The sequence below is a fragment of the Dicentrarchus labrax genome, unplaced genomic scaffold (genome assembly GCF_905237075.1).
Source record: "Dicentrarchus labrax unplaced genomic scaffold, dlabrax2021, whole genome shotgun sequence".
In the NCBI taxonomy this organism is placed as follows: Eukaryota; Metazoa; Chordata; class Actinopteri; family Moronidae; genus Dicentrarchus; species Dicentrarchus labrax.
The window spans coordinates 2,155,916-2,176,884 of NW_026136703.1; the positions used below are offsets into that span (position 1 = coordinate 2,155,916).

Below are 20,969 nucleotides of genomic sequence, written 5' to 3' on the forward strand. Positions count from 1 at the left end.
CCAGCTTGGAGTGAGCACGAGAGAGATGCCTTGCTCCCCATACTGGCCTCATAACAAATCCCAATTTAACCCCTGCAAGCGAATGATCACATCGGGCTGACAACACATCTCTTTCGCTTGCTATCTTAGGTCCAAGCTGGGTTAGTTTAGCTCTTTTTCCAACCCTCTTCCTGGGGTGATCACACAGGTGGTTAGAGAATAATCTTGTAAAAATTGGTATTGGGAAGTTAGATTGGTGCATCCCTAATGATAATGACACATGCCTCTTGTTAATACCAATTTAAGATTGCTCCTCTCACCTTGGCACTGGTCCTGGCCCTGACGTCTCTCGCATCCTTCAGTTTGGACTTGTGGAGCATCCAGCGGTAGCGAAGTTCCTCCAGACACGCATCTTCTGTTGGTCCAGAACCAGCCTCACTGCCTTGGCTCTCCTGAAGCAACAGCTGGAACTGCTCCTGACCCCAGGGCACTCCTCCTCTCAGAGCCTACACCAGGACAGAGCAGAGAGTTTTAGGTATACTGGACTAGTACAGGAGGTTCACGGTGTCTGTTCTTTTCCTGTTCAGAAAGACAAGCAATATAAGATGACTCATTTCCACATGTCCTGGATCTGGTTGGGCCAATCACAACCGTTTATTTAATATGGGGCAGGTTTATATAATGACTGTCGTGACTGGTCCTTCCAGGCCAACACAGATGAAAAATAAAGATTACGTTACTGCATTGCCTATTTCTCCCCTTGAATGTTTTTGGACAGACATGTTTTTGTACTGTTTAGCTGTAATTTAAGAAAGTTTGTGACAGGCTGCCATTTTTTTCTGCTTGAAAATGGACAAGCACCACCCCAACATGCATGTGTCACTCAGCGCTAATGATAATGACACTTGAAAATCAAAAATGAACTGAGAGGTTCCAGACTAATTTGCATCTGCGAATGAGCCTAGTCCAATTAGTCCGTAACCAGACTACTTTTTCTCAAGGGTGAAAAAACTAATTCTAGTTTCAAAATGGCTTCTTTGGCTTTTCCAAATCCTCAGGCAATCAAAATGTTAGAATGAAGAGCATAGTTCAAACAAGTGTGCATATAGCTGTAGGGGAAGACAAGTGGTTGTGGTAATGAATAAAAACTAATTTTAAAGCATCCAGTCGGAGAAGTGAAGAAGGTGTTAGCTTCCATTAAGAGATGAAAGTCAGCGGACATGACAGAATCATGAAAACATTTCTGTCAATAGCACTATATACTAACTGAAAATGTGTTTTAATCAAGTTGTACTCAAACCAAGGTCATTATAGTAAAAGCAAACTAAAAATTTAAATTAAATATGAAAAACAATTCTTGTTAACTATAATTAATATAAAAACTAGAGTTTAAATTAGTCGACACAACAAGCACGAAGAGGTACTGGTACATGTTTATTAAGACTGTGAGTTATTGTGTTTGTATTGTAATATTTATTCTGACAAATGCCCCCATATTAGAATAAAATAAACATTAAAACTAATGAAAATAAACAAAAATTGAAAAGAAATTTCAACGATAAAAACTCAACTGAAACAAGTAAACCAACTAAAATGAAACTGAAAGCTACTAAAAAATTAACATTTAGAAACTAAATGAAAATAAACTGAATTTCTCTCTCTCTTTTTCCTTGTGTATAATTCATCTTAAAATGTAATTTATGTGCTTGCAAAATACATTTCTCTGTGCTCAAAATCTTCCATTGCTTGCTCAGGAATGAGGCACAAATATTACACCATAGACTTCTCTTTAAGTATCACATGTGCAGCCTTTGGTAGGATTTACCACTGCATGGATTATACTGTTTCTACTCTGTTTAATCTACTCATACATTTATACATAAGGTTTCTTATCAGTGGCTCACATGTGGGTACATTTATGCAGACAAACACACGAGTGTGACAGTAACATGTTGACACACTCGGTACCATCCTCATGACAACACTGTAAGCTTCTGTTAAGTCGCTGCAGCACAGGTGACCAACCTGAACAGCACCTTTCCATCAATGACATCACAGTGTATTACCCTGAGCACATTCTTTTTGATATTATCATCCATTAAATGATGTGTAAAATGGGATCCAGCCTCCGGTACTTGACCTCATTAATTACTTTAAGTGCACCACTGCTCACGTAGAACTAAGGGGATACTCAGTTTGTATCCTCTTGGCATATTATTACATCACTCTCAGTGGCACTGAATCTGATGTCAAAGTGTCATGTAGGTAGCATATACTGCTGAAGGCCTATTAGTCTGTTAGTTTAACCATTCTGCCAAAAACCCTATACCCTTGGTACAACATTAAAAGGATACAGTTTACTAAAAAAAGGAGTAAGAAAATATCTAATTGAATTGTTTTGTGTTTAAACACAGATTTTATGCATATTGTGGTGTTCTTTATACTGTGACAGTTTTCCTAAAATGAGATTTAAAAAAAGTCATATCACCTTGCTTAAAGTATCACAATATATCATATTGATATATTTTGAATCGTAACCCCTGTATTGTGATATGTATTGTATCACCAGATTCTCTGGTGTGTTTGCATTCTGAGGCAATTTTAGACCAAGAATAGAGCTGCAACAATTACTTGATTAATAGTTAATAAAGTCCAAATTCTCTGATTTCAGCTTCTCAAATTATCTCTTTAGTCCTCTATGACAGTAAACTGATTACCTCTGATTTGTGGACAAGACAAAACATTTGAGGACATCACATTGTTAAACAATAATCTTTTTTCACAATTTTCTGGATCAAACAACTAATCGATTAATTAAACAGATTAAAACCAAATTAAACTGTAGTCTCAACACCCCCCTCCAATAATGAGAGCACAACTACTACAGATTGAGCTGTAAATGTTTTAATGGTAACAGAAACTAACCTTGAGCGAATCCTGTCGGAGTTTGAGTTCTTTGGCACTGAGTGTCGCTCCCTTGGTGCTGAGGATCCCTGAGAGGAGTTCAGCCTCTTTGGAGAGCCAGGCCTCAAACTCTCTCCTCCTAGACATGTACCGTCCTGCGCCTCCCTGTAAAACCCCAAACAACTCATAAGACTTACAGAGCACACACTCACACAAGTCAACAGTCATTTTGTGGCTTTTTTTAGTTAGGAGTTGAGATACTTTGCTGATGTATGGACTGTTAACAAATCCATCAGTGGGAAAGGTTGGTCCCTGCAGTCATCTGTCAACACACATCTGTGATTATTTGTTTTTTTATCGATATGATTTCATGTCAAGAACGATTCTTCTGTCGGACAAGTGCAAAACGGGCACTCTGCAACTAAAATTCAATAGATGACAAAATAACCATTCAGGATTGTCTGAAGCTTAAGACAGCTGTATCCATCAGTGGACCCTAAACCTAAACTAAATTATAATTCATTTGAAAGCCTTGTTGTTAGTCTTTCTCACCCATCTTGGAAAACACTGCAGCCAGTTCTATTTGTTATAGTGTACCGCGCTCCTGGACCGTACTCTGATTTTATATCTGAATTCTCAGAGTTTTTATCAAGTTTAGTCCTTAAATCAGATAAAGTAATTATTGTAGGTGATTTTAATATTCATGTGGATGTTAACAATGACAGCCTTAGTAACGCATTTATATCATTAATAGACTCACTTGGCTTCTGTCAGAGTGTAAATAAACCAACTCATTGTTTTAATCAAACTCTTGACCTCGTTTTATCATATGGCATTGATATTGAACATTTAATAGTCTTCCCACATAATCCTTTCCTATCTGACCATTATTTAGTAACTTTTGAATTCATACTATTAGATTATAAGCCATTAGGCAAAACTTCCTACAGCAGATGTCTATCTGACAGTGCTGTAGCTAAATTTAAGGAGGAGATTCCTTCAGTGTTTAATTCAATGCCATGTCTGAATTTAACAGAGTCCTATAATGACTTTAGTCCCTCTGAAATTGATAATCTTGTCGATAGTGCTGCAGGCTCACTACGATCAACATTAGACTCTATCGCTCCTATAAAAAGGAAATTATTAAAACATAGGAGACTAGCACCTTGGTACAACCACCAAACCCGCCAGTTAAAACAAATAGCTAGGAAATCTGAAAGGAAATGGCGCTCTTCCAAATTATCAGAATATCGCTCAATTTGGCAAGATAATCTTAAAACTTATAGAAAGGCCCTCCATAATGCCAGAGGAGCCTATTACTCGGCACTAATAGAAGAAAATAAGAATAACCCTAGGTTCCTCTTCAGCACTGTGGCCAGGCTGACAGAGAGCCACAGCTCTATTGAGCCACATATCCCCATAAACTTAAGTAGCAATGACTTCATGAGCTTCTTCTATAATAAAATTATTACTATTAGAGAGAAAATTAATCACCAACTGCCATCAACAGTTATCAGTGGCTCTCCAAGTTCAGGGACTTCTGCTAATGTAAACTTAGATATATATTTAGACTGTTTTTCTGCTATCGATCTTCATCAGTTAACTTCAATCATTTCTTCATCGAAGCCATCAACCTGTCTATTAGACCCGATCCCAACTAGGCTGCTTAAAGAAGTTGTTCCCTTAATTGGCACTTCTTTACTGGATATGATTAATCTTTCTTTATTATCAGGATATGTACCACAGTCCTTTAAAGTAGCTGTAATTAAACCCCTTCTTAAAAAGCCCACTCTTGACCCAGGGGTTTTAGCCAACTATAGACCGATTTCTAACCTCCCCTTCCTCTCTAAGATTCTGGAGAAAGTAGTCGCCAAAGAGTTGTGTGACTTTCTACATAACAATAGTTTATTTGAGGATTTTCAATCAGGATTTAGAGTTCATCACAGCACAGAGACAGCTCTGGTTAAAGTTAATAATGACCTTCTGATTGCTTCTGACAATGGACTCGTCTCTGTACTTGTATTATTAGATCTTAGTGCTGCATTTGACACCATTGACCATAATATTCTTTTACAGAGACTTGAGCATCAAATTGGCATTAAAGGAACCGCACTAAGCTGGTTTAAGTCATATTTATCAGATCGCTCGCAGTTTGTACATGTTAACGATGAATCTTCAATAAATACTACAGTTAGTCATGGAGTTCCACAAGGTTCTGTACTTGGACCAATACTATTTACTTTATATATGCTCCCTTTAGGCAACATTATTAGGAATCACTCCATTAACTTTCACTGTTATGCAGATGATACGCAGTTATATCTATCAATCAAGCCCGATGAAATTAATCAATTATCTAAATTACAAACATGTCTTAAGGACATAAGATCCTGGATGACCTGCAATTTTCTGATGTTAAACAAATTCTTGTTCTTGGCCCCAAAAACCTTAGAGACTCACTGTCTAAAGATATAGTTACTCTAGATGGCATTAACTTGGCCTCTAGCACCACTGTCAGGAATCTTGGAGTTATCTTTGATCAGGATTTGTCATTTAACTCCCACATAAAGCAGACCTCTAGGACTGCCTTCTTTCATTTACGTAATATTACAAAAATTAGACACATACTATCACAGACAGATGCAGAAAAACTAATCCATGCATTTTGCAGTTACTTCAAGGCTGGATTACTGCAACTCTTTATTATCAGGTTGCCCCAATAAGTCCATTAGAATGCTCCAATTAATTCAGAACGCTGCAGCACGAGTACTGACAGGAACTAGGAAAAGAGATCACATCTCTCCTGTACTAGCTTCTCTGAATTGGCTCCCTGTAAAATGTAGAATAAAATTTAAAATCCTCCTCCTCACCTATAAAGCTCTTCATGGTCAGGCCCCTTCATATCTTAAAGAGCTCATAGTACCCTATTACCCCTCTAGAACACTACGTTCTCTGAATGCTGGGCTACTTGTGGTTCCTATAGTCTCTAAAAGTAGAACAGGAGCCTGAGCCTTCAGTTACCAAGCTCCTCTCCTGTGGAACCAGCTTCCAGTTGTGGTTCGGGAGGCAGACACCCTCACCACATTCAAGAGTAGGCTTAAGACATTCCTCTTTGATAAAGCTTATAGTTAGGGCTGGATCAGGTGAGTCCTGAACCATCCCTTAGTTATGCTGCTATAGGCCTAGACTATCGGGGGGATTTCCCATGGTGCACTGAGCTCCTCCCTTCCTCTCTCTTTCTGCACTCATTCATGTCCCATTAATGCATGTTACTAACTTCACTTCTTCCCCGGAGTTCTTGTGCTTTCTCGTCTCGCAGGTTCTTATCAATCCTGGTGGAGCCTCCTGCCATGGTCCTGCTAGATTGCCATTGCCAATACTTTTGTTGCTGTGCACCTGTCTGTCTGTCTGTCGCTCTCTCTCTCTCTCTCTCTGTCTCTCTCTCTCACCCAAACTGGTCGAGACAGACGACCACCCACCTAGAGCCGAAGGATCTGTCCTAGGTTTCTGCCTTTTAACAGGCAGTTTTTCCTTGCCCTTGTCGCCAAGTGCTTGCTCATGGTGGTACTGTTGGGTCTCTGTAATTAATGTTAAAGAGTTCGGTCTAGACCTGCTCTATTTGAAAAGTGTCCTGAGATAACTTCTGTTATGAATTGGCGCTATACAAATAAAATTGAATTGAATTGAATAAATAGTAAGCTCTTCATTATTTTTCCTTTTGACAAATTCTACCCTGATTTGCACATTTGAGGAATTATGTAGCTGCAAAAGAATGTATATAATAAAATATGGCTCTCAAAACAACCCTCAGAATAGAGCAGAAACATAGTAGTGGTAACCCATTGACTAATATATTGCTATGTAGTGTCTGTTAAAGCTGCAATAAGGAACTTTTACTAGCACTAGGAGGAGCCAGAGAAAGTCAAGTTTTTTTCACAGATTATCTGTCCCATGTACTACTGTATATGGTTAAAGTTTCAGTGAATATGATGAAGAGTAATTTTTGTAAAAGTTACCTACTGCAGCTTTAAATACAGTTCACCCAGCAGCCTATAAATGGCAACTTTATTATAATTTATCATCAATCCCAAACATACATTTATTTAAGAAGGTGCACCAAGTATAGTAAGTTAAAACTGAGCTGAGTCTAACTGCCTGAATGATCCCTTACTCACACACACATTCACACACTGATGGCAAAGTCCATTGAACAGAAACTACGTCATTCATACACACACCGATGCATGCACATTCACCTTCATCTGTACAGTGTGAGCATAGGTTGTCTGCATTATTGGCCGCGCAGAACGGTGATCTGGGATTTTCTTTTAATTGTGCTCATTCTCAATTTTACATGTGACATGGAAAAGAAAATTCTTTTTTCCAATTCAACTGATTCCAATACCTGAATTTTGATATGTGCTGACACTGATATCAGTTATTATTATTATGAGATTGAAACCGAACTTTGGTTTAGTGGTTTCTGTTCTGTGTCAGTTGATGTTGATGAACTGTGTTTGGGTTTACATCCATTCACCATATGGAAAGCTTGTTTAGTGTTGTGTGTTATGTTGCCAAATTCACGCTCGAATGGCGGGACCTCAAACTGCTGGCCTAGGGCCATTTCTGGCCCTTCCTCTGGCTCGAAAACAGCCAATCAGAGCAGAGGACCTGGGAATGAGACTGAACAATCAACTATCTTTCTCGGCTCTGATTGGTTGGTTTCGTTAAGGCCCGGTGGATTCTTACAAATGCCAATCCGAGCGCAAGAACGAGACAGAGGAACCTGATTTTTTCATAGATTATCTGTCTCATGTACTACTGTCAGGATATAGTAAAAGTTTCTTAAAATATGACAAAAATGTGTTTTCATAAAAATTACCTACTGCAGCTTTAAGGTTAAATTTCCCAGGAGACTCCTGCGTTTCTGTATAGAGGATCATTGAGTTTATAATTGAAAGTAAACTTAATTATTTTTTAAATTTACAGAGAAAAATAGCTTTGAAAAATAGTTTGCAACTCTACAAATTTAAACAAGGATCAAGAAATATGAACACTTTGGAATAAACAGTATACCGTTGAGTGTTGCACTGGTGTTGTTTGCTTGGCTAGGTCCCTTCTGAACACCGTGAATGCTCCTTCTCCTGGGCTCAGGCCTTCCCCTGCCTCCATGCTGCCTTCTTCAGAGCTCATTCTTCCTTCCTCGGCATAGCTGACATTTGTGCTAAAAGCTGTTGTCCCTCTGTCTCCGGCCAAGATGCTGCTGTGGCCTCCTGTTGATTTATCACTGTCGGGGCTTCTATCTGTGGTGGAGTCTTCGGAAACTTTCTGGACGGCTCTCCCGCCAATGCTCAAAGCAGAGGAATCTACTTCGTCCCCTTTAGAGTAGCACCTACCATCCTTACCAGTCCTTGATGGGCTGACATGTTCGTTGTCCTGTCCAGTCAGAAGGAAGTGACCTTCACCATGGCCCTGGAGCCAACCACCCTGCCCTGTCGTCACCCCCTCTCCTGCCTCTCCCTCCAGGCTTCCTCCTCTTCCAGGCCCAGAGGTCGCCATGGCTCCAAACATCTCTGCTGTCTTAACTTCTTGTTTGCCTCTGACTTTCCATAAGTCAGTGTCTTTTTGCTCTGTGGAGCTGTTCAGCAGCCTGGGAGAGAGAGAAAGAGAGAGGTTAAGGGTTTTCATAACTCAGCAGCTTGGATGTCTAATGCATCCCAAGAAAAGACTACTGAACAACAGAGGAGCAATGTTCCTCTAATTTATCTTCTCTCTATGCAGCTTTTTTCCTGACATAAAACTTTGAGCAGCAATAAACCTGAGATCAGTTGTGTGCATTTATAATTTATATTCTCTAGCACAACAAGTCACTCAAGTGACTGAGCTTCAGTGTTTATTCTTGACCTTAGAAACAGACAAGAGAATCTCAATTTGAAATGGGTCTGAAAGCTTTGTAGACATCAAGTAACTGGAGCTTGTGGTATTAATTTTGGCAAACCAAGTGTGGTTTCAAACCAGTCACTGAAGGTTTGAAACCACACTTTCACAGTTTCTTGGTGGTTACATTAATTGTCCCTGCAGGAAGTTGCATTGTTGCGATTGCAACAATTAGCACAAATTCAACCAAGCCCCAAGAATTCTGCACAACCTTGCAATTATGTCCAATCACAGCAACTTTTACACACATTTGACCAATCGTAGATTCTAGCGGCTTTCACCAATCACCCCCCAAGCAAAACCTTAAGCCGAAGGTCACTAAACTTGCCTTCAATTTTTTTATTAATTATACAAAAGAAATGCAACTAATTTTCATCGTCTCCCACAATTTCATTGCAAAAAAAAGTTTTAGATCACAACAATCTCTCCCAAAAACCCTTCGAAATCCTGGAGGGACTGATTGAAGGAGCCAGTGTCAATGTGGGCCACACACAACTCTGACTGTCTCTCTGAAAATGTGTCTGTTATGTAAAAACAACAGTTTGGCAATTTATACGTTCCTTAACATGTACACATACAGCAACTCTGGCTTTAAGTTGCTCTCATTGACCTTACACACAGAATAATAAATAGACATACAGCCAAAAACAAGGACGACAAAGTTGAACAAAATTATGTTCATACAAGTGGATGAGAAAGGTGTATATAGAAAAATATATAAAAAGCAACCTTGGTGTTTGATGTCTACATAAGACTCAAGTGTTCTGTAGATTGTAAACAAATACAAATTGTGCAAATAAATAAAAACTGAAAAGGTAGAAAGTACTAGATTACTTTATATACATGAAGTAGATGGTCATGTACAACAAATTGTTTTCCTATTAGCCCGGTTTAGATGACTGGTGGGCTAAAACTAGTCACAAAGCCAGTGCTAGTTGGGAAGGAGCATGCTGGACGGATTAGGAGACAAAGTGAGAACAGGTGTGGGGAGACCAGAGTTTTGAGACTCGACCTTTCTAAGGATTGCTGAATTTCCCCTTTTCTGTATGAAATTTTGTTTTCTTCACACATGATCACTGATTACATTTATCAAGCAACTTGCCCATCACTGGTAGAGACCGATGGAGGACTGAACCTGCTGCTGCTGGTGAGCTGCTTCCACTATGCGCTGAGTGTAGACAGGGAGTCAGAGTGACCAGTGAAACTGAGGTAGGAGTTTTATTGTAGTCTTAAGCCCTATTCGCACGGGACTAGTATTACCTGGGGACCTCTAGTAATTTGTAATAATTGCGGAGGTCGTCTGTAATCTTAATCCCGTGCGAATCTGCCATGTCTGTAATTTGTAAAGTTAAAATTCCACCGCAAATTACCTACCATATTTCGCCAAACACAGAGGTCATGTGATAATATTAGTCCCGTGCGAATCGGCATCTCTGTGATTTGGGGTCGTTTTTTGTTTTTTTAAGTTTTTTTGTGTTTTCCGCTCCTTTTTTCTGCCTTTTTCCAGGTTGAGAATTATGGAGGCTGCGTTGGCAATTATAAATGAAAGTTTTGACAGCATTTTGGGTGCAAATTCAGGAGGCTCATCTAGGTACACAGCATGGAGACCTATTCGCAGAAAGAGCAAGCTCAAATCCATCAGAAGAGCGAAATCTCGAAAGATGATTAGATGGATTACATGCATGGCAGCATGCGGTAAGGAACATTTTTCTATCTATTTAGGTTACGCAGAGCCTTGACATCATATCCGGGGGATAATGTCAGTAAATTTGAGTTAAAACACAGACTTCGCTTAACTTGTGCGAAAGCGCCGCACGAAACACAGACGTGGTGGGGTAATTACTAAATCACATGAGGTCCCCAGGTAATACTAGTCCCGTGCGAATAGGGCTTTAGTAATATTAGTAGTAATAAATAGTAGTCGCCACAAACTTGGGGCTGTGTATTGGCAAGAATCTGTCGATCTGATATGTATCACAAGGTTATGATTCAAAACTGTCATAGTATAATGAACACGTGTGAAACACATTCACCCCCATATGTGTTTATACATAAAAATTTATAGTGTTTTTGAAAACTAATACAAATTACAATCACTATCCTCATTTTTTCAGGTACCTGTGAAGATTGAGACTCATGTTGTACAGGGCCAACCAGGACTCTTGGAGGCGCTTTATATCTCGCCGAATGTGGACCTGTCCCTCTTCTGAAGTCTTCTTCAAAACCCCCTGACCCTGGACCTCCATCTGCTGTAGCTGAAGCTCCTTCTCTGGAAACTCTCCCAGTGCTCTCTGTGGACAAAGACAGCACTTTAATGTACACGGTGAGAGAGTCCAAAAAGCACAGAGGCTTAACAGTCAGACTGATCTTATCATGCAGCAACAACATCAGAGCCACCACCAAGTTCATTTGTGTTAATGTTTGACAGAGTATATGTTCAATTCTTTAACATGTAAAAGAATATTTAACTTTAATATTCTTTAATATTAATATGAAAGTTTTTTGTTAAAGAAAGCAGCCTCCTGAGTATCTTTACGTACTTGGTTAAAGTCTTCATTCAAACCCACATAAAAACTTAACTATATCGGGCACAATATTGGTAACATCTGAATTTAAAAATTTATTAAAATTGATATCGGTCCCTAAAATCTATGGAAGCCCATTTCTGCCAATGTGATGAAAAAAAAGAGATGAGAAACTAAGTCATTATACTGAGATGGTAAGTCAATATTTTGAGGCTGTCATTACAATGACTTATAGAATCCTATTTTTTGGGTCACATGTGCTTCCATAAAAACCCCACATTGTTCAGGCTCTAAAAGGGCCCTGTTGATAAGACATTCTGAGGATTACTGGATTACATTTACATTACATTACAGGGCACCATCTGAAGTTATGTGGAATACCTAATTCAGTGAGTTCTAACTAAAGTTCTGGATGTCTGTTCTCATTGGCCACTGAAGACACTGCTATCACAAATAAGTGAATAAGCTCTGGTTTCAGTGGTATGTGTTTGATGTCTGTATGATGATGGAGAGCTTCTTAAAATTGCATCAGTTGGGATCAAGGGGTTAAATTATTTCAGGTAACACACATTCATGTGTTATACTAGCTCAGCTGTGATGCTTTAGACCAAAGAAACAAGAGGACCAAAACATCTCAGGTTGTTTAATGCAGCTTTGCAAAACTCACTCAAGAGTTTGATTTTTACTTTCAAACTTCAGCACATAATTTCCTGTCAGTGAAGTGTACATATGGCTCTGCACCAGCTGTTTAATGTGTGCAAACACACTGAACTAAACGAGTTATTTCCTGAACTGGATTTATTTCTCCTCTCTGGTGCACTCCTGGTGCCTGTTTTAGTCTGATAAGATGGGTGGTAGTTTTTTATTCATAAACGGGACTCTCAAGAACTCCTGAAACTTTTTTGCAAACTGCGACACTGCATATTTGATATCCGTTTTATAGTGTAAAAGAGCAGCCACATTTAAAACTGCTCTGAGTTAATGAAATGCAGAGATGAAGAATCTCAACCCATGGTGATGATGAGACTGGCAGGTAGGTCAGTGTAATAATAAACACTGTAATTATATAGTCTCCTTGGTATTTCTATTAAAATTAATGACTGGGGCGTCACTTAAGGTCACTGTGAGCTGACAGAACAATATGTTTAAATGAAATTAAAATCAAGAGTGGGGAAAATTGATTTTAATGAATTGATGAGTGAATCTATAATGAATCCAGACACCTGCAGGTCTTGACTTCCACACTACAAGCAAAACAAAAAGGTTCCCAAGGCTCCTAATTAACAATAAAACCAAACATACTGACTGTAGAGCGACACAGACTAGAAAAACGCACCCTCTCTGTCATGATGAAATAACATTGTCATGTCATTTTTGGATAAGATTACTCAAAACTATACCAGTCGTTTTGCAGCCCAGTAAATTCTGTTCATGGTAGAATTCTATCAACACCAAGTCATAGAGCATTGAAAATTGCTCAACATAGCAAACGGATGTAACACACATTCGCACAAGTTTGTGTTAAAGCGCTATTTCAGAGTTTCAATGGGGCTAAAATGGCAGAGCGCAAGGTTCCCACTCGTTTTAAGAAATCATTTTCCAAGACCTTTTCACTTGATGACACGTACACATACAGTTATATGACCACCTACACTTTTCCACTGAGCTTTGAAAAATTCTGCTCACAGCTCTGGAAAAAACAGACATTTCGCATCTATTCTGAAAAGCTAGATTGACTGAGATGAAATGAAAACAAAGTATCTTTCTGTTTGGCTCCATGTCTGGTAAACCAGCTTTTTGTGTCATACTGCACAGTTTATCCTACCAACAAGGATTTTGGATGGAGTGCAGAGCAGATTTTTTTAAAGCTAGAGTGTCTTTTTATCTCCGACTTCATCCCACTTTGGCACCTTGGTACCACTGTATGTGTCCCTAGGATCATTCCCACACTTCCCATTCTTTGTCAATTTGGCACGAGCCTGGCTGTTAGTATCAGAAGCACATTTCTCCATGCCAGTTATCACACGTACAGCTGATCTTTCTAATAACCTCATGAATGATCTGTTCATGGATAAGCGGGGTGTCGCTTCTTCTGCAACAATGAAGTTAAAAGGACCATCTTGTGATGATCTGACACAAGATAATACTTAGGGTGCTTTCACACATAACCTCTTTGGTTCAGTTAAAACGGACCCTGGTGCTTTAGCCCAATTAGTGCGGTTCATTTGAGCTGTTGGGAAAGCTGTCAATTGAACCTTGGTGCAGACGGAAAAAAAAAGACTGAGACCGCTTGAAAAGGGTTGTCCAAGGGGGTTGTCCAAGGGTTGTTAAAATTTTCAAATTCAAACTCCCAAAATCTTCTGTTAAACTAAATCCTTAAATAGCTAAAAAATGACCACACACACACACACACACACACACAGACACACAGACACAGACACAGACACACACACACACACACACACACACACACACACACACACACACACACACACACACACACACACACACACACACACACACACACACACACACACCTCAGCTTCGTGCTGTCGACCCTCTATGCTCCACTCTCCAGAGGGGCTATGGAAGGACTCTAGCTTCTGCTTCATGATCATCAGCCACTTCTCTATGTTCAGCAGACCGTCGTGGAAGCTCTCATGGTCTGCAATGCTCTCCTCGCTCTCGTGCACCTTTACCTGCAAACAAGAGGAAAAGATCAGCTGGACAGACAGTGGGGCAGCGAAAAAACGCTTGAAAATTCATGGAATGCACCGGCATTATCTGCACAGACAACAGCTAGAGTTATGCAAAAAGTAACTTTATATCCCAGCATTGTCACAGATGTAGCACTTTACAGTCCAACTGAAACTAAAAATGCTTGTGCAGTTATTTAATAAAGAGCAACAGATTAGTGTACACAGTCACTTGACAACAGGATTAGCAGATTTAAGATTCTGCCTGTAAGTCAGGAGACTGTTTGGAACAGAGCAAAATGTGTTCTTTAATACGGTTTAGCACTGGTCCACTGGGTTTTTATCCCTTGTGAGACACATAATGCACTGTTTTTATTTTGAAGTTGGCTGAGGGTTGCTCTGTTAAAGTCCCTAAGGACAATGAGCAGGAAGTCCAGATGTTTGAGCTCTGTAGAAGTTATCTGGTCAGCCAAGTGTTGCTTATATTAAACAGAGGGAATAAAAGAACTACTTCATTGTGCTTGTCAAATTCCTATTTTTGGTGTAAATTGCTGGTGATGGATTAGGTTTATTCTGAAAGTTATTCACGTAGATTAAAAAACTGTGAGAAAACTCCATACAGGAACTCCACCGATTCTACACATCCAATTTTTTAGCACTACTCTACTGCTACTAAACGTTTTAGGTCTCAAATGTCAGAGGGAGCTGTGTAAAGAATATATGTCCTATATATGTGTTTTTTCTCATCTACGTCGGTGACTTTATTTTATTTAAGAGTTGGCCATCTATATATATATATATATATATATATATGGGGGAAAAAACTGCCCATTTGAGACCATAAATGTTATAGGGGTTCAGTGCTAAACCAGTGGCGTACTGTTTTAAAGCAGTGTTAAGCAGCTAAAAGAGCTGCAAAGCTCAGAGCACAGTTCACAATGAGCAACCCTTTACCCCTATAACACATCATTTCGTCATTTGATCTATTATTAATATAAAGAAAATAATTGATGCAGCATTCACTAAGGGTGGAGGCTCTATCACATATCGAGGATGATCTGTAGTCAGACAGCAATGATTCTGAACTTCATCCACTCCACTGTCTTACCCTTACTGCATTGTACAGGTGTTTCCAGTCTGCATAGAGCCTCTCAAACTGAGTCCTGTTGCTCTGACTGGATGAGACTAGGGTCTCCAGCGCTGTGATGTGGGCTTCACAGTCCTCCAGGTCCTTGTGGATCACCTGAGGACACACAAGACACACATTGAGACAGCGCACAATAACACACAACTGTGGTTTTAGTTTAAACCACAGTTCACTGCCTGAACGTACTGGATACTCTGCAGTCTTTTATAATGAATAAATCGATCAAAAAAAAAAACCAGTTTCAAGGCTCTGCAGTCTGATTCTTATTATAACTGAATTATAACTGAAATGAAGTGCAGTGTTTCCTCTAGGATTGTTTTTAGCAGTGGGGGCAGCCACTCAGAAATCAACATAGAGGAACCACTGAAGTGAAACCAGCATGTTGTTCATTTCTGAAGAGAAAAGTAAATGAAATTGTTATTTTAAAATAAACTCTGAAGACCTGAACACAAGCTATATTCACTGAGTCTTTACTCAAACAGCCCTGTCCTGCATTAGGAAAGTTAGAATAACCACAGAACTAATAGAACAATGAGAAGCGAACACAGAATTTGTCAAAAATGAGAATAGACAGAGAACTGTATAAAAAGTTCCCTAAACATACCAGGAAAACTAATCTCTGATCAATATTCACAGGAAATAATCTCTAAATTCATCCAGATCTCTGGTTTTACACAGACCTCCTGCAGTTATTGTGTTCACTGTTTGGGTTTATTGTGCTGTTTATCTGTTCTCCTGTATTTGTTGTATATAAGATGAAATATCCATAAAATATGACACTTAGTCAGGGCTTGTTTCCCTTAAGGAAAAAGGTTGGGAACCACTGGTATAAATGTAGTAAATCAAAAGCACAGCATTAGTCTTATTGTTGGCAATGAAACCAGCTGTGTGAACATCCTTCCATCAAGCACCAGTGTCTTTCTTGAATAGGATAAATGCCTACATTTCACATACTGAGCCACTTTCTGATCTTTGCACTGTAGTTACCTACTGCAGTTTTTCAGAAGTTTCATGACACTTGATCTGAATTCATCTGCTTAATCTGCTGGAGGCTAACATAAGACAGTGTACACAGAGCAGCTTGTGTTCCAGCAGACATTTTGGCTAAATCTGGCTTGGCCCTGGTCTGACCTGGGATTAAACTTACCCTGAACTGGTCGGACTGGCTTTTCTTAGCCAGGATGTCAGGCTGGGGGCCGTCAGCTGCCACCAGTCGGTCTCGGAGACCGGACAGCTTGGAACGAATCAACTCATAGGCATCACCAAAGTCCTTGGTTCTGGAGATTAAGCCCTGAGAGTGGGAAAAATGTCATTAAGTGTGATGTTATACAGCCAGTCATGTCAGGATTGCATGTTAAAGACAGTATTTCCTCTCTTCCATATTAAAATTAGGACTGCACAAACCACTGCTTTGTCATTTTTCAAACTCTAATAATGTGCAGGATGTAATTATGAGCTTGTGTGTGCATGTTTCGCCTCCCACCAATGGAGATGACAAAGACAAATTGACGAATATGTGAAAAACTAGAGGGGGTGTGGGTTATTTTTAGATCCTACCGGCAGCTAGTCTGATGGCCTAAAAGTCTGCTGTCATTCATTCATATTTGCATGTATCCTTCACTGAGCGCTCGGGAGAAATACTGAGCTCACACTGTGTAAAAAGAGGTGGCTGCTTGAAATCAGGTTCTGAAACAATAATCACACTCTTAAGTTTGATTTGACTGTTAAAACATTTCGTATTTTTCAGATTTAATGATATTTGGTCACACAGGACAAACCAAACACTGGCTCTAGACGGGACCTTTCACAATTTTTGCACTTTTCGCAGCCACCAAAGTTTCTCCTTCGTGCTTGCAAGTGCAGGGTGAAGCAAGTGTGTTGCAATCTGCAGTTACAACACTAGATGCCACTAAATCCTACACACTGAACCTTTAAGTGGAACTCTACTAATCTCTCATGTGTGTCTCCAGGTGTTGGGGAGTATGACTGCATTAAGTCTTATGTGGCAACAGAGATGTACAAAGTCTGATATGTTGCCTCGAGTGCTGTCACATAAGTCAGCTTAAATTAGAAGATTTCAGGGTAAAAAAAATCCTCCTTGCAGCAGTAGAATGCCTTCCTTCACGGTGTTCCATCCCTACAATTTTAAAGGTTGATTTATACTCAAGTGGGTGTCCACTGCATTAAAAATGTCAAAACCAGCTGTTCTTCTTGCCGATTTGATATGTTCAGTTTTCTAAATGGTTTGGATAACTTCCATTCAAATTTAAGATGTAATTAAGCCAAATGAATGACAGCAACATTTAAGTACCTGTAGTCTGCCCTTCCTCTGCAGCAGCTGAGTGTGCAGCAGCTCTCTGTTCCTGATGGCAGCGCTCAGCTCATCCTGCAGGCCATCGGACCTCTCGGGGCCGAATACAGAGTCCAGCAGGTCCCCCTTTACCTGCAGCAGACCTAAACGCTCCTGCAGCTGGACGCTCTTCTTCAGCAGGTGCTAACATCAAGGACAGAAATGGAGGACACATGAAGTCAAGCCTTCCTTAAAGGTTCCACTTAAGTAAAGCGATTTCACAAATACTGGTGCACTTTCGTAATCAAATCCACAGAGTAACCCATAAATACATTTTGATTAAGTTCAACTCCAGAAAATATCTCCACACAGAACTTTTTAGAAAACTTCATAAAGAATTTTTATGAATATAACAGCACTGCCGCAGTGACGCAACTATTACACAAGCTTTCTGATCTTTTTATTAGACATACATTTGTTTTGTTTTTCAGTTTCTTTGCCTTGGTGACCCTTGGATACACTCATCCAGATCCCGGCAATGTATTAAGCAACATTGTTTATCTTCATTGTTTTATGTAATAGTGAACAGTAGAGTGAGACATGAAGCTTTGGGAGAACAGAAGCGCCAACTGAACAGGTTTCTGACTGTACTTGTAACCAAACACTGGACTGACAATCAATTAAAAACAACTTTGTTAGGGGCAAATGCATTCAAATATATGATATGACACATTTGTAAAATTCTCTGACATTAGAGATGTTATTGGACTATTTATCAGATCCGCTAGCTGTCTCTGTCTGGAAGATAACTCACAGTTTCATAAAATATGTATCTGACAGAAAATCAAAGATGAGTGGCAACCACTGGCATTCTGTATTCTGTGTAATATTTGAAGTGTTGGAGCGGTGTTTGATTTAAAATTAGGATCACAGCTCAAACAGACTTCAGCTTTATTCTGTGCTATAAAAAGTTTGTAAATGTTTTCTGAGGTCACCTAACCTGCTTGGTTTTGTTCAAACAAACTCTGATGTCTCTGCCTGTTTGATCCCCTTCATGTAGGCTGATATGTAAGCTGTCAATCAAACTCTGGTGTGGTCCAAACTACTGGACTCTTAAAAAGTGGGTCTGGTCTGGTCTAGATGGTTTTGTGAAAGCCAATTCTAGGTGACCTTTTTCACTTTGTTTGTAGTTGTGAAGATGCAGACATGTGTGAAGGGAACATGTCACATTTACCCTACAAAAAAAGCTATTTTATTCTCAATGGAACAAAATTGATTTATTATTGAACTACTTTTGCAATTTTCACTTTCTCCTGCAATTTCATACATCACAATATGCAACACAATCCAGCATTTTAATCCGCAACAATCCCACAAAACGTCCACGAAATCCTGGAGGGGCGGAAGTCACTGTGAACACAAAACAGACAAGACCTAAAAGGTCCTAACATTTGAACTTAACTACATGTGTGAATGCGTCCTATACTTTGGTTCAACTTCCTAAGTATTTTTTCCTCAATGTCCTTAGCATCTGAAGTACAGGCTTAGATAAGCACAAATCCATAAATGTTTTTCAAATCGGATTTTTTTAACAGGCTTTGTTTAGTCATTAGTCACCAGGGGTTGCTTTATGGATTTTCCAGGAATACACCTCTAGAACAATAGGTTGGAAAGATCTTCATAATTTTTGATTATGAAGACTTTGTCTTCTTTTGTTGTTTGCTTTGCATGATAAATATGCAAACATTTAGATGTTGTCGTTTGTGTTTCAGAAAACATTCTGTGGGGTTTTTCCTAAACACTAAATATAGCTATTAGTCATTAATGCAGCATTCACATGGATTCAGGCAGATGGCAGACAGACAGCACCTTCCTCAAAGCACAGGAAAATCAAACAAACACTCCATGTTTTAATGCTAACAGAGAACGGAATTCATGTGTTAAATACATTTATTTTTTGTATATTATTTTATGTAATGTATTAATTATTAGCAGCTCGTTGTACAGATTGTCCATCTTTTCTCCTTGTGTATGGGAGCTACATAACATCCGCTTTTAATTTCCAACATGGAGGTTTGCTGACTACCGTTTGCCTGAATCCATGTGAACGCAGCTTAATGGGTTAAACCTGCAATCATTTTTTGTTTTTTTGGGCCACTTGGAGGCAGAAGAAACTCGCTCTCAACACATTGACACATCATGACATTTTGAGTTAATATGGCAAACACTTGCTTATTTACATACCCAGCAGTTAAGGAGGAGCTTTAGCATTCATTTGGAGTCGACTTTGTGTCCACCTGATAAACTAGTAGTACAATTCACTCTCTTCTAGCTCTGGTTTTGGTAAATGCTCCACTGTGTTCATCAGCCACTCTCTAACTGTGTCTGTCAGCTGTTTGCTGCTGAAACACTATGACAGCAGCGAGCCAGAACTGAAACTTTCTATAAAGATCCATAAAGCGTAGGGGAGCTGCAGATTCAGGTGGTAAAACATCTCTTATTACATATTGTCATTTTATACATTGTTATCTTTAAAATATCAATTATAGCCAGTTTAAGGTAACGTGTATTCTTTACCTCTATGTTCTGGACCAACATAGCAATGTGGGAGAAGTCCGTAACCTCGGCAGAAGCTTCCAGAACCTGAGAGACCACATGGCTCCACTGGGCGTAGACCAGCAGCGGGTCCTGGAGAATGTTTCTCAGCCCTGACTCTGACTCAGAGCACAGCCTTGTCGCTCTGCATTTAACGCTGCAACATGAGCACACAACACATTTTCAGCAATGGAGATTTACAAGATATTTTCTAAATTGACTTACAAGGCTGTAACAACTACTTGGTACATATAATATAAGCTCCTCTCTTCCTCTCTCTCTCTCTTTCTGCACTCATTCATGTCCCATTTATGCATGTTACTAACTTCACTTCTTCCCCGGAGTTCTTGTGCTTTCTCGTCTCGCAGGTTCTATTTTGCTAATTGCTAATATCACTGATATTATTGTTATTATTATTATTACTATTATTATTACTACAGTTACTATTATACTATAGTCACTGCTCATTGTCCCCCATCGTTGTTGTTGTCGTCGTCATCATCTTCTTCATGTTCATCATCATCAGTCACTACTATTAGTGTAGTTGCTGCTACTGTTGTTGCTGTGCAACTGTCTGTCTGTCTGTCTGTCTCTCTGTCTCTCTCTCTCACCCCAACTGGTCGAGACAGACGACCACCCACCTAGAGCCGAAGGGTCTGTCCTAGGTTTCTGCCTTTTAACAGGTAGTTTTTCCTTGCCCTTGTCGCCAAGTGTTTGCTCATGGTGGTACTGTTGGGTCTCTGTAATTAATGTTAAAGAGTTCGGTCTAGACCTGCTCTATTTGAAAAGTGTCCTGAGATAACTTCTGTTATGAATTGGCGCTATATAAATAAAACTGAATTGAATTGAATTGAATAATGTATGTAAAAATATGTGTGTGACAAATTAACAGGGAA

General features: G+C 39.4%; 1 protein-coding gene and 1 long non-coding RNA gene across 2 annotated transcripts in view; one reads left to right on the plus strand and one right to left on the minus strand.

Moving 5' to 3' along the window:
- Positions 1–20,969, plus strand: part of LOC127354537 (uncharacterized) — a 520,620-nt gene that overhangs the window by 283,525 nt on the left and 216,126 nt on the right. The gene's annotated exons all lie outside the window — the stretch shown is intronic.
- The window catches only part of syne3 (spectrin repeat containing, nuclear envelope family member 3), a 51,700-nt gene that overhangs the window by 6,560 nt on the left and 24,171 nt on the right, over positions 1–20,969 (minus strand). The window contains exons 8-16 of the mRNA XM_051383619.1: positions 20,056–20,230; positions 17,500–17,682; positions 16,336–16,479; positions 15,150–15,284; positions 13,883–14,044; positions 10,939–11,111; positions 7,960–8,533; positions 2,905–3,048; positions 300–485 (exon numbers count right to left, since the gene is read on the minus strand). Of these exons, the coding sequence (XP_051239579.1) occupies positions 300–485; positions 2,905–3,048; positions 7,960–8,533; positions 10,939–11,111; positions 13,883–14,044; positions 15,150–15,284; positions 16,336–16,479; positions 17,500–17,682; positions 20,056–20,230 (1,876 nt within the window). The remainder of the gene's footprint in view (positions 1–299; positions 486–2,904; positions 3,049–7,959; positions 8,534–10,938; positions 11,112–13,882; positions 14,045–15,149; positions 15,285–16,335; positions 16,480–17,499; positions 17,683–20,055; positions 20,231–20,969) is intronic.